Raw genomic sequence first — 15,114 nt, 5'->3', positions numbered from 1 at the left:
TGAATGAAATGATGTATTGTACATGTCCATCTGGCAGGTTTCATCTGAATGTACCTTGAATTGTATGGTTTATTGGGCAATGTTAAATGTTAGTGGTTTTGTTTGTTATGCCCCACCTACGATAGTAGAGGGGCATTATGTTTTCTTGTCTGTGCCTCCGTTCGTCCGTTCGTTCGTTCGTCCCGCTTCAGGTTCAAGTTTTTGGTCGAGGTAGTTTTTGATGAAGTTGAAGTCCAATCAATTTGAAACTTAGTACACATGTTCCCTATAATATGATCTTTCTAATTTTAATGTCAAATTAAAGTATTGACCCCAATTTCATGGTCCACTGAACAAAGAAGAAGATAGTGTGAAGCTCAGGTTAAAGTTTTTGGTCAAGGTAGTTTTTGATGAAGTTGAAGTCCAATCAACTTGAAACTTAGTACACATGTTAACTATGATATGATCTTTCTAATTTTAATGCCAAATTAAAGTATTGACCCCAATTTCACGGTCCAGTAAACATGTAAAATGATAGTGCGAGTGGGGCATCCGTGTACTATGGACACATTCTTGTTTTTAGTATATTTTAAGTACATGTTTACTATATTTTGTGTATGGAATGAATGTAAGTTGAACCATATGTCCATTTTGGAGGATTTATTTGACCTTGACATAATTTTTGTTTTCATTGGTTCTCATTGTTAGGTCCTTTTCTGTGATACTATATGCAATAGTTCAACTGTGTTTGGTGTTTAGAATGATGTATGTAATAGCGTGCTGCATTTTCTTACTTTTACAATTTATAAAACCCTTATTTTACTGATTCTGCACATATAATGTAAACAATAGGATACTGCATTAGAAAAAAAATATTTCATTGATTTTGGAGCTTTCGTATTGTTTCCATGTTTTAAACTTGGTGATTTAGTCAGTTTAAGGGGAATCACTATTGGTAAGTAAATGATAATTGGTATGCAGTTGTATAATTAGCATGGTACCTCTCATTTCCATGGAGATTATTATAATTCATTGACTTTTGTTAAGTATATATGTTAAAGTGTTACCATTTAAATTTCAGTAATTGCAATATACTGTCAACATATCTTTGTTTTTCCTGTTCCAAATTAGTGGTTATCCTGTTGGTAGCTGCACTCTCCAACTTTTTCATTATGTGTTATAGTTTGGAGGGATATGGTCTAGGTAGGCAAAAAGAAAGGTTTGTGCACACTTAGAACTGTTTAACCCCACAACATTGTGTGTCTTTACCTAGATTGGCTATTTTGACTTTTTGCATTGTTATTAGTTTTTGTTTGAAACTCTGTTTCTTATGAGTTTGTGGTTGATGTGTTCTATTTTATTGTCCAGTATATGGACAATTTTATTTTATTGTCCAGTATATGTACTGATATGATTGGAGGTTCCTGTTATCTTTGTTATGTTTCATTGATATTTGGAAAGTAATATAAAATATTAAAACTGAGACGTAAATATTTATCCTACAATAGGCCATTGAAAAAAAAATATTATAGTATCCATCAGAGCTTTTCATGCATTTTGAAAAATTGTTCATATTATCTACACCTATTACTACTTGGAGAACAAATTCAATTTCTCTTTCCAATACAAACACAGATGTTTTACAAAGTAAAATAAACCACTATTACCAACAAGTAGGAAACTTTCCATTTAAATGGAATACTAAGAAGGACAATAATGTATTTTTGCCCCCCCCCCCTTTTGAGAAAAAAATTTGGTTGCTTATATAGGGATTCACTGAAGCGTGAAGCGATCGGGCTCCCTCTAAGGCAGCCAGTGGGCCCCCACTTATTAAAATTTCTGGATCCGCCACTGGAAGGTGATGTGTAAGCACTTTTCAGATCAGTCAGACACCTACTTCCAGTTTGTAGATACTTTTTAGTTTTCAATATGTTGAATTTAGTTGAATGAGCATCAAAACATTTCTTGAGTACTTAGAACAAAATGACTTCATAGTATGTCAGCAGCTTGACAGAGTTTTAAGTTTGAATTACCAACTTGGTATAAACTTTAAGTAGCACAATAACTTGTGCATTCTTGTTGTGCTTGATGTTGATTGTTGAGTATTGTATTTAAGGTAAGAAGATCATACTGTTTGTTTATATATATCTCTGTTGTATTATCATTGCCTAGTAAGAACAGGTAGAAGGTAACATGGAGTAACTTCAGTAAGACATTATTCATTTGCACATAACAATATCAATATCTAGAGGTCACATGGTCTTCTCTCCCGGACAAGTGCTCTTACGCAATAGAAAGTTTTGATTATCCCATACTTTAAACACATATACATATATTTTTTTTGTAGTATATACCTTAAACTTTAAACATGAAATCTGCAGAAATACATCTAGAGCCAACAACAAAGTCTCAATTGACAAAACATGCATAAACAGCAATTTATTTGTCTTTTGTGTGGCATAAAGATTTCTGTAGGTATTGTACATTTGACCATTTTACAGAAAGTTTGACTTCCCTTAGAATTTTTACTTCGAAAGCTTACTGAAAAAGATTTAACCTCAAGTGATTAAAATTTTTATTTTGTATGATCATCAGTCTCATCCTCATGGAGGCATAGGTGGAGGAATGCAACGCACTCACATGCCAAGTGCAGCAAGTGCACCTCCTCCTCAGGTATTATGTGTGATCCCGAATAATCCATTAAACATTGGTATTTTTAATTAAATGTATTCCAAATTTTTGTAAGAGAAACAGGATTATATGCAATATTTTTCATTTGTTTTCTGTTGTGGGTTAAAAGTTATGTATTATTTTTTACTCAGCTGGCTCTAATCACTTTGACCATTTGGTTCTGTAAAATTATTAAATTGACAGCCTGTATAGGAGGAGTGAAAGAGCAAATAATCTAATAGCATATACATCTTGTTCAAAGTCTCATTTCTCTATCAGAAAAATAATTAGGAATATATAATTTAAATATTGCATATGATATCTGGAAGTTAGATTTTCACTTGTCTATTTTTTCTTTTCTGTGATTTCTTTTCTGTTTTTAGTTCATTGTATAATTATCAAATTATTTTAAATAAACATGTGTGGTAATAAGATTAATGACAGCATGTAGTTTATTGATTTGAGTTTGTTCCATTATTTTACTCCCATCAGTGATCTTATGTGTTTCTATGTTCCACAGGAACACTGAAGAATTGGTCACAATTTTGAAGAAATACTATTGAAAATTATTTTATTGTCAATCTATGATTTCAGTATGACTACTTGAGACTGAATTATAAGCTACTTTTACCTTATTACGTCTGTTTTGTTCACGCATCTTTGTAAATATAATGAAATTTGATGTGGCTGTCATACAAGTGAGAGGTTTGGCCCTATAATACTTGGTTCAATGCACCATTTTCTACATTTGAAAATGCCTGTACCAAGTCAGGAATATAACAGTCGATGTCCATTTGTTTGATGTGTTTTATCATTTGATTGTGCCATTTGATTGGGACTTTCCATTTTGAATTTTCTTCGGAGTTCAGTATTTTTGTGATTTTACATTTTTTTTTAAGGGATTTTGACTTTAAAGCCATTTGAAATTTTAGATTTTCTTATGCGGTGATCACAAATCATTTTATCAAATGTATATTTATACATGTTAAGTTTTTCAAATTTATAAGTTTTGCTGCAACATAAATTTTGAAAGAAACTTTTACATTCAATTCTCTTTTCTATTTATACAGTAGTTTTGAGATTGAAATTGTAAAAATATTACCCATGGATATGATTAGTTTTGTTTCAAATGCCATATTTAAACAATAATTAAAAGGAGTTAAGGAGTAAATGTATCTTGCATGAGCATGATCTATGACATGATGCTGGTTAGCAATAGCTGAAGTGCAAAATGTCTTAAATTTAGTTGTTTGTATTACTTCCATCCACTCCATTATGTGTTTACATTGGTTTTTGAATTCATTCATACTTGATGTGTTTTCTAGATATTAGTAAGTGCTGATAACTTCCCTCTTGTCATTTAATATTCTAAGATGTTTTATATGACCTTTGTTTGAGTAAATTTATAAAAGAAAACAAAGTTTGTCAAATTATTCTGCAAAGTAAGCAGAAGTTATATGATTAATGAGTTCACAGTCTATTTTTGGAATGGCAAAGAATGCAATCCAAGATGTCAGTTCATAATAAATAAACGGAGAAAATATTTTGAGTATACAGCTTTGTCCCTATCTAGATAATGTTTATACTGGTATATTGGAATACAGTACTTAATTAAGTAGTTACTAATGTTATTAATAGTTTATTTTTTTGCATCGATATAGGAGCAATATAGACCTAGTCAGAGGAGGACAGTAAGTGAATTAATTGAGTGTTGCAGTGACTTGCATGTCCTTTGACTGTGTGTTTATCGCAGAAAGTAAAACTATTGTGAACATTATAGTTTCATAATCTCTGCTATCAGATAACAAATAAGGATTATACACTTTCACTGGAATATGTTATGTTTGTCATTACGAATTTATTATTATATGGAATACTACAAACAAAACATAATAATGGTTCAGTAATACTACTGGTAGATATATTAAGAAAACAAAACTATCAGTAGTATCACTTAACCATTATTTTAAAAGTGAAAAACAAACCCAAATTAAATGTTTGAAAAAAAACCCAAAAAAAACACCACCAAAGTGATTTTTTTTATTCCTGTAGAACAAAGCAACAGTATGTTTTCCTTAATATGATTGGGTTTTAAACTTGTGTTTAAATGAAGTGAAATATAAAGTCTTCATGTCTGTCAGACAGAGTGCACCTGACCTTCACCTAATTTCATGGATCAGTGATCAAGGTTAAGTTTATGTGGTCAAGGCTGTATCTTAAATGCTATATATGTCATATGTATGGAATGTTTGTAACATGAACATGTCTGACTGGTAGTTTTCATCTGACCTCATTTTTATGGTGCATTGGTCAATGTTATCATTTTCTAATTTGGTCTGATTGTCAGATACTCTAAGCAATATGTCAACTATATTTGGTGTTTAAAATGATTTTACAGGTATATGTTCGTCTGGCAGACTTCATCTGACCATGACTTAGTTTTCATGATTGGTCGATGTTTATTTTTTTTAATTAGTTCTGTATCTCTGATATATAAGCTATAGATTAACTTAATTTGGTGTATTGTAAGGTTTACATGTTTTTATGGCAAGGTTCATCTTACTTGATTTACCTTGATCATTTATATTTTTTTAATTTGAAACTAGTAAATTCTTTATATTACTCACTATCAAGTTATCAACATAAATTCAATCATGATGAGCAAAGCAGGCAAGACATTCAGTGTGTTCACTCATGCTTATAGAATTTGAGATTACATATATAACATAGTCCAGACTTATAAGTGTTTAATCCTTAATTAATTATTTTGTAGCAGAGTGTTCATAGGTATTTCAAGAAGTCTTTTTTTCTTATAACTACAGTTAAATTAGCATGCGTGATATAACATGTCTCTTGCATTTACAACTTAGTCCCTAATCTGTGTACTAAAAGTCTAAAATATGTTTCTATTCCTCTGTTTCAATCTATAGAAGAAGAAATCGTATATCGTGAGAGCTAGAATGAAATATTCAAACAGTAATTTCTGCTACAATGTATTAGAATTCTTGTGTATTGTATTTGTATTTGTGTATTCAGTAATAATGAACAGTATGTATTATAGTATTTGTTGATCAACACATATCAGACATGTCAGAGACAGTTCATTTTCGACTTATGAATATCACTTTGGCTATCTTCCACCTTCTTGTTTTATGTTGTTGAGTTCCTTAATTGGATTTCAGCAAATGCTGCATACAAACAGACTGATCAGGATTTAAACTTGGAGTTCAAATTAATACACTATACATGCAATTGCATATTTTGCTAGAAAAAAAGAAAAGTCAATTTTTAAGTAAAAAAGTTCTGTAATTAAATTTTAAATATGCCTACTTGGGATTGCTGGTTCCTTATGTAAATAACACTAAATGGACTCTTTGGCCTATCTTTCATTGAAAAGAAATATGAAGGAAGATTTAATTTGTTTAAGTTTGGTCTGGAAAATAGATAAAACAAAATTACTTAGTTGTGTTAATTTATTTGTTTCCAACTTCTATGGCTCAAAGGGTCATCATTTGTGAGCTTTTGTCATCACTATTAGTTATCAGCAATTTTTTAAAGTTTATTGCCCTTAAATGACAATTTTTATTCACATTTTGGCATTTTGTCTTGGAAACTGTAGTTAGTAGACAGAAACTTTAAACAACAGCATGCAAGATCTTCAAAGATACCAGGATGCTAAAACTTTCAATCAACACCTTATTGAAACAGTCCTGATTTTTTTTTTAACCAATATATGGTTTATATTATAAGTTATATGGTTCGCTACTGACCCCATACAGATTCATAGAGGGTTAGTAAAATCCATAGCGGGTGAGGCCGGAGGCCGAATCCCCTATGAATTTTATTCACCCTCTATGGATCCGTAGGGGGTCAGTAGTTAACCGTATAACGAATTTATCGGACGCTGGACTTTTTCTGCTGCGTTTTATTGAAAAAAATACAATGAAACACAACAACAGCAATAGATGACGTCACCATTAACGCGTCATGGACCCCCTATGAAACTTACTAACCCCCTACAGTCTCATTGTGGGGTCACCATGTGACGGCGTTTGACCAATCACAACGTGATAATTTATCTGTGGTCCGATAAAAGATTTTGTATGATTGCTTATGAGACAACTATCCACTAAAGACCAAATAAAAAAGATGTAAGCAATTATAGGTCAACAATGAGAAGAAAAACATCCCTTATACTAAAGGAGTAGGTCCGGTAAGGGCCGATTTTGGCCCCAAATTTCAGTTTCATCTAACGAGATATTTAGGACACTTTTTAAACACTTAAGTGTCTATTTTAATTGATTCGATTATGTTAAAGATTTTAACTGATTCAGTCATTAAAAACGCTCCAATTGAAGCTTAAATATGAAAAATCTATCAAATATGCCAAAAAACGTCACTTTTCAAATGGTTTTCGTCAAAAATGAAAGTGGCCGCATCCGTGTTCATTCTCAACCTTTATATATGTTATGTATTATCACGAAATACAACTTCCATTTCAATATTATGAATGAACACGAATGCGGCCACTTTCATATTAAATAACTGATAACTTTAGTCATTTTTATTTTCACCTGTTACTTTTAGTACAGTATGAACTTATAGTCTCTTGTAATCAAAAGTGATTCAAATTGCATGAATTTAGAAAAAAGCTAAATCTCAACTTGTAGTTGAATGAAACATTAAATTTCTATAGCATACTTCATCAGAGTGGTAATTTCTGAACTGAGTTTATTAATATCTCAGTTAGATTTTATTTTCAGCATTTTGTTATAAATTGCCCCGAGTCCAGTTTGAATGAAGATTTCATTTATTTTTTGTAACAGGAGGAAAAGCCTCCAACAGAAGAAGAAGTAGAACAAGAGGATGCTTTAAAGAGAAGTTTCAAAAGAGTTTCAGGAGATGATATGGAAATTGATGCATTTGAGCTAAGGGACATTCTAAATGCAGTGTTTAAAAAAGGTGGGTACATTAATGATTAAGATGCTATTTGACAGGGACATGATTATAAAGTCAAAGGAAGGAAAATGTCTCTGTGGTTGATTTTGATATTAAATGCTGAATATCTTATTTAAAGGGATTCATAAAATGATAGCTTATTGTACACTAATTTCTAAATAAGGGAGATACATTGTTACTTGCAGTTTAATATATGACACTTCCGGTTTTTATTTGATAGTTTACTTGATGCTGATTCCAAAAATATATTGTTCAATATACTTTTACATAAAATAAGTACAAAAAAAAGCTACTTCCGGTTTAAACCAGGTCACTTCCGGTTAGCTTTTCCATGGTCTAGTGGCTTACAATGTATTGCAAAAAGTCCCATGGCTTTATCATGTATACATATGAGGTAAAAGTAGAAGTTAAAATCTTGAACACCAAATTTACCTATGACCTTGAATTCAATTTCAAGGTCATAAACTAAGGGCTTCAAATCAAAAGACCTTAGGTCGAAATTATATAAAAGTTAATGAGTTATATCTCCATATGCCTAATTTTTGATAAAGGAAGGGAGAAAACTCCAATTTAATGTTAGTGTACCCTATAAACCAAAACTTATGTGTTATGACATGTCGCAACTTACATTTCTGAAAAATATGTTGTCGATATCTTACACGGTTTTTGAAAATAAGCCAAAATCAAAATTTGAAATATGAGCATGACCTCTAACCTTGACATAATTTTCTTTTTTTTAATCAAGGACCTCAAATCTAAAAATGTTAGGTCTCTATCACTTATGGTTTACAAGATAGAAATGCATATCACTTATATAAAATGCATAAGGGGAAATAACTCTCATATGGAGTTTTCATATTGCTTCGGTCAAATTAGAACAAATCATGAGAAGGATATAACGAGCAATTTTTATACGACTATATATTGGTTTCACGTCGTTGTCGTCAGCGTCGTCCAAAGACAGATGGTTTCCGGATAATAACTTTAGTATAAATAAAACAGAAATCAATAAAATTTTTACACAATGTTTATAACCACAAAAGGAAGCTTGGGATTGATTATGGGGGTTATGGTTCCTAAGGTTTAGGAATTAGGGGCCCAAAACAAGCATTTATCTAGTGTCAGGACAACTTTAGTATAAGTAAATAGAAATCAATAAAATTTTAACATGTTTATAACCACAAAAGGAAGCTTTGCATTGATTTTGGGGGTTATGGTCCCTAAGGTTTAGGAATTAGGGGCCCAAAACAAGCATTTATCTAGTGTCAGGACAACTTTAGTATAAGTAAATAGAAATCTATAAAATTTTAACACAATGTTTATAACCACAAAAGGAAGCTTGTGATTGATTTTGGGGGTTATGGTCCCTAAGGTTTAGGAATTAAGGGGCCAAAGGGGCCCTAAACAATCATTTGTCTAGTGTCAGGACAACAAGTTGTGTATAAGTATTTCAATTGTTCTGAAATTGTACCACAATGTTTAATACCATAAGTAGAAGGTTGGGATATATTTCAAGGGTTAAAGGGCCAAAAAGGGGCCAAAATTAAGCATTTTTATAGTTTCAAGCCAATAAATTGGAGTTATCTTTCTATGTCCAAAATGGTTGTTGAATCACACCTTAAACCAATACTTTATGAAATCTTCTTTGAAAATTGGAGTTATCTTTCTTTGTCCAGAATAGTAGTTAAATCAACTTAAGTCAATGCTATATATACAATATACAATGCAATATTCACTTCACTACCAACTGATGAATTAAAGCAATCTTTACCATTCAGTGATTAAAAGCACTTTGATTACCATTCTCGAGTTATGCCCCTTTACAAGTGGAAAAATTGAAGATTTTTTTAGTTTTTGTTCTCTTAACTTAAGTTTGTCTTAACTAAATTTAATGAAAAGTGTATATAATGTGTACAAGTTATCATTTTGGACAAATTATAATTTGCACAAAAAAATTGTACAAATTATAATTTGTATTTTGACTTTGTACAAATTGTAATTTGTTCAAAAAGTGCCTGTACAAATTACAATTTGTACAAAATTTGATGAAAATTCACTTATAACTTGTACAATATTTTATAATATATATTTTGATGAAAAAGGCATTGATATACACAACAGAATTGCTAATTAATGACCACACAATTCACCATATTTATCAAATACTAAATTAATTCTGTATCTTTCGTTTGAGATGGCATCGGGAATGCAGCACAATATCTTTTGACTTTCACATTTTTACAATTAAAAGTACCCGCCTATGCATTTACATGAAAGAAACCCCTGTCAACCTAATCTTTAAAGGCTGGTTAACGGCGATACATAGCGAAAGTTGAAGCCCGAGAACAGTTACTGTGAATAAAACGTGTCTTTCATAGCTTGAATTTAACTATGAGACATAAATATTTGTACAGGCACTTTTTGTACAAATTACAATTTGTACAAATTCAAAATACAAATTATAATTTGTACAATTTTTTTTGTACAGATTATAATTTGTACAAAATGATAACTTGTACACAACATATATCATGCTTATTACCTCTAAACTCACTCTAAACTCAGTTTAAGTTCAATTTTTGGCAGCTTCGCTTTTACAGTTCTAAAGTTATGTCCCTTTATAACGTTATATGCTAGAGGGGGCATCGTGTGTGTCCCTTTGGACACATTCCCCATTTATTTTTTCAGAAGTTATTATTTATTAATATTAATTTTAACCATGACTGTGTGACATTTTATATTTTAATATTTTATGATGTATTTAAATGAGTAGTTATTGTTGCAAACTCCATTAGTATTTGAATTGAGATCATTTTTGAAGTAAAGGAAAGTTCAATTTTTCTCATTTTAGATTTCAGAAATTAAAAAGAGAATTTCTTCAAATACAAATACATTAGGTCTTTCCACAGAAAAGTGGTAAGACCTAATAAAAAGAAACCTAGAATTATAATTGTTCACATTGACGTAGCCATAAGTACTCAGCTCTTTTAAAGCCTCTAGTTTCTGTATTCTCACTCATAAAAATATTCAATGGGTATTTTTTCATCTCATTATGACCATTTCTTTTTATGTGGTTCCGATGGAAGGTTCTATAAAATTTGGTAAAGCAGAATAGAGAGGTGAACAAACAGCTTTCAGGATGTCTGGATTTGGTCTTGATTTACACTTATCTGGACCCAATATCCAAGAAAAAATTATTCAGAGTTTATTTTTCCAGGAATTCATGATGACACACCCTTCATACCAATCAGGCAATCACACCTAACGCACATACACATTTCAATCACTGATATTGACATTTATAGTTCCATTGAATGTAGGCTAATACTTTACATCTACAAGATCTTATTAATTGACACTGTTTCAATTAAGACTTTCTACATTACTTTTTCTTTGTCACCAGAGGGCTACATGGGTAAGAAATATCACAGCACAAATGTATTTAATTATTATATATTTTCAAATTTGATTTCATTATATTCAATATTATTGGGTGTAGACCATTTCTGTTTATGACATCATGTGAATTTTACCTGTTGTATGATTTGCAGCTGACAGAATAGCTAAGCAACCAAATAAAAATTATATTTTAATTTTATGAACAATGACAGTTTTAAACTTAGATTTAGGACGAGAAACACAGGTAAGTCTAATGTTAAGTATGCTATATCACCTGAGCCACATACACTTGAGGACTTTAATATATTGAAATTAGAATCAAATTGATCTGACAAGTTATGTGACAATTTTAGGTGTAATACCACTAAATCATGGTAGGTCAAATCCGGTTGTATACAAAAATTGGTAAAAAAAAATATTCCCTTGAATTGGACAATTTTATTGCAGTAAAACATTTCTGTGTCATAAACATATGTCTTGGGTATTTCAAAGCTTTTATTTGGGGTTTCTATAATTTTGTAAACTTGAGGAGACATTGTTACTAAATCTTGTATTCATGTTAAGTAAGGGGGAAAGTTTGATTGGTGGTATTACACCTTTAATATACATTGTATCGCAAGTGGACAAGGAAATTATCAGAAATGAAATTTTGTGGTTGTTGTGCAGAATATGTAAATGCATATATTATTTCACAAAAGGCTCATTTATTTTGGAAGTTTTGAAAAATAGATTTTGTAAATGCAAAAACTCCAAAAGTATGGTTAGGTGGCCATTAAAAATTTGCACAGTATTGTGCCCAAAATGTATATGTGTGTATGGAGACACCTTATGTTACAAAGTTACCGTCCGTCACATATCCGTATAGTATATTTGTAATGTGAAATACTTACCTATTCTAATTAAAGGTAAACTATATTTGGTATAGGAGTTCTTTGCTAGGTCTACTTGTCTGTCAGACAGTGTTCCCCTGATTTTCACCTTATTTCATGGATTAAGAGATCAAGGTTTAGTTTATGTGGTCAACTCTGTAACACAGAAAGTAGAAGTAGTAGGTCAACTATAGTTGATGTATGGAATGTTTGTAAGGTGTGCATGTCAGACTTGCTGGTTTCATCTGACCTGTTCCTCAGTTTTATATTAATTTTTGTGGTTTGATCTATATCTCAGTGGCCTTTATATTTGGTGTATAAAATGATTGTAAGGTGTGCCCATGACATCATTTTCAAGGTTTATTGGAAATTGCCTATTTATTATGGTTTATCTATATCTCAGATACTATAACATGAATAAGGAGCATTTCAACTATATTTATTTATTGAATGACCCTCAGGTGAATGTTTATTCTGGCAGGTTTCATAAAACCTTAACCTCATTTTCATGGTTCATTGGTCAGTTTTAATTTTTTGCGGTTTGATCTGTTTTACAGGTACTTTAAGTATAAGGACCACTATATAAGGTGTTTGAATGTTTGAAAGTTGTCTGGCATGGTTAATTTGACCTTGACCTCATTTTCATGGCTCACTGAAAATGTTTAGTGTATGTGATATTTGTAGTAAACCCTTATTAAAGACTTTTGATTATTAGTACAGCAGGCCAGACAATTTAGCATTGTTTTACTGATTAGTGGACTCACTTTTTGCAGTCAACATTTTTACACTGGTAGTATCAAAAACACTTAGTGTTTTTGCAGACATTCTGGGAATACATTTTTTTAAATGATAAATTAGTAAACCTTCATGGATTATAATGAAACTTGGACATAAGCTAATCTCCTAGAATAAGAAATAGTATGAAGATTGAGTTTTTTTTCTTTCTGATTCTGTTTTATACTGATATATGGACTCACTTTTTACAGTCAAAATTACACTTTTACAATCACAACCATTCTCACAGGCAAGGCACAAGGTTTTGTAGAACCTATAGTAATCATAAAAGAATTTTTTGAAATGCATTAGAAACATTCTTATCAGCAAGATTTCTTTTCCCATACTGATTCTCTATATGAATCGTGCATCATTAAAAACAAATATGAATTTATTCCTTAAATCTTACACCTTTAGCCAAGCAGCTTTCAAAAAATTACTTTCCATTCATTATTTACATGATGTGAAATATTAGATATGGTCTAAACTCAGATTTTAATTATTTTTTTATTCATTTTATATAATTTAGTGGCTTTTGCACATATTAATCACATATGTTTGCTGTATGTATGCAAACATAAAAACATATTTTGATGTTTAAAATCTTTCAACACAAGTTTGTTTCCATTTATACAGCCATCTTCAAATCAGTGATGCTGCAAAAAGCTATCACGAATCAATCAATCAAATCAGTGCTTTCAATATGACAGTTCTTGTCCATTCGTTTTTTATGCGTTTTGTTATTTGATTTTGCCATGTGATTATAGACTTTCCAAATTGATTTTCCTCTAAGTTCAGTATTTTTGTGATTTTACTTTTTTTTCAAAGAAATAAATGTAGACATAATTAATTCAGATTTCTAAAGATGACAATATTTGAATGCTTTTGTTTTAACCATATTTAACAGTAGATAGGAGTAATACAAATAATTTTGATCAAGCATCATTACTCTTGAACAATTGTTTAGAAGACAGCTCATACCAATGACACTTTTCCAAGACTTTGCATATTTTATCTAATTTTAAATTTTAAATTATTTCATACTTTTCTGTATTTTAGCAGTTATTTCTTCAATAATAAATTGCCACTAGACACTAACCTTGCAACAATCAATCAATCAATCAATTACATATTTCTGATGATGGAAATACATTAATTTTAAACAGGGTATACCAATAGTGTTCTCATGATTTTGAAAGTTTACTTGCTGATTGATATTCCAGCAACTTGTGTCATGTTCACCAGGTTTAGTAACACATTTTAATATCATACTTACTAATATGGGTTATTGTCAATGAATTGGCTTATTTGCATTATCATACTAGTTAGTCCGTTACTGTATAATCAACTTCCTACTTAACCATATATATATATCATTCAAACAAAATTTATATTTCATATGTTGCTATAATTCAATATTTCTTAATACGCCATTTGAAAGTATTCCTAGTGTTGTATAAATGAAGATTAAAGCAGGATCTTGAGTCATAGTTTTCACTGCCAATTGTTTTAGCTTTTGATTCACACTTTTTCAGAATTTGACTTTGATGGATTTGGTGTTGATGCTTGCCGCAGTATGGTAGCCATGCACGATGTATCCTTTCCTAAGACACCAAAATGAATATCATATAATATTATACTTACTTTTAAGTGAATGTCGAACCAGGTAGATTTTTATACGAGCAAGTATAATCCATTGATGTCATCATAGTCCAGACTCGTCTGAAGACACAGTTGGTTTCCAGACAATAACTTTAGTTGAAGTGTATTGATCTCTAAGAAATTTTACCAAAGGGTTCAATACCACAAAAGGAAGGTTGGGATTGATTTTGGGGGTTATGGTCCCAATAATTTAGGAATAAGCTTAAAACACATGTACAAGTAAACATTACTAAAGAATATCATATCAAATAATTTTAATTCTAAATAGATGATACTTACTAGATGCTTAGGGAATAAAGGAGGGTCAGTCTTTCTATTTTTCCTTGACAAACTGAAGGGTGATTTATCTGGAAAACTAGGATTTGATGAATTCAAGACACTTTGGACAGATCTCAGAAAATGGAAGGTATGTTTGTAATTATTTTTTAGACATCAATAAATTTTTGTCCTGCAACACTTTCCAGAGAAACATAGAAATTTATACCAAGCATCTGTTTAGTATGGTAAGTGCTTTCACATGTAGAATTCTTGCCAGATTTTTGTCGCAGTAAGCTCAACTATATTTGGTGTTTGCAAATATTTTATGATGTACATGTCAGTTTTGAAGGTTTTATTTGACCGTGACCTCATTTTTATGGTTAATTGCTCAGTGTTAAGTTTTTGTGTTTTGGTCTGTTATTCTTAAACTATAAGCAATAGGTCATATTAATATAAAAGGTTTGTGTTAGCAATTTCCTGGAGAAGTTTGAAGTTAGTGGCAATCTACTTTTTTTTTTTTTAAAGAGTTCTGAAAATATTGATT

At 30.8% G+C, this 15,114-nt stretch overlaps 1 protein-coding gene across 1 annotated transcript in view; it reads left to right on the top strand.

Annotated features, from left to right (window-relative positions):
* The window catches only part of LOC139506165 (calpain-9-like), a gene marked incomplete at its 5' end in the record, with an annotated part of 48,297 nt that overhangs the window by 20,099 nt on the left and 13,084 nt on the right, over window positions 1-15,114 (top strand). The window contains 6 exon segments of the mRNA XM_071295390.1: window positions 2,575-2,652; window positions 4,311-4,340; window positions 7,476-7,611; window positions 11,012-11,023; window positions 14,186-14,244; window positions 14,650-14,718. Of these exon segments, the coding sequence (XP_071151491.1) occupies window positions 2,575-2,652; window positions 4,311-4,340; window positions 7,476-7,611; window positions 11,012-11,023; window positions 14,186-14,244; window positions 14,650-14,718 (384 nt within the window).

This window comes from Mytilus edulis, unplaced genomic scaffold (assembly GCF_963676685.1).
Source record: "Mytilus edulis unplaced genomic scaffold, xbMytEdul2.2 SCAFFOLD_101, whole genome shotgun sequence".
In the NCBI taxonomy this organism is placed as follows: Eukaryota; Metazoa; Mollusca; class Bivalvia; order Mytilida; family Mytilidae; genus Mytilus; species Mytilus edulis.
The sequence above is the reverse complement of the archived record's forward strand: the minus strand, read 5'-3'. Positions and strand labels throughout refer to the sequence as shown.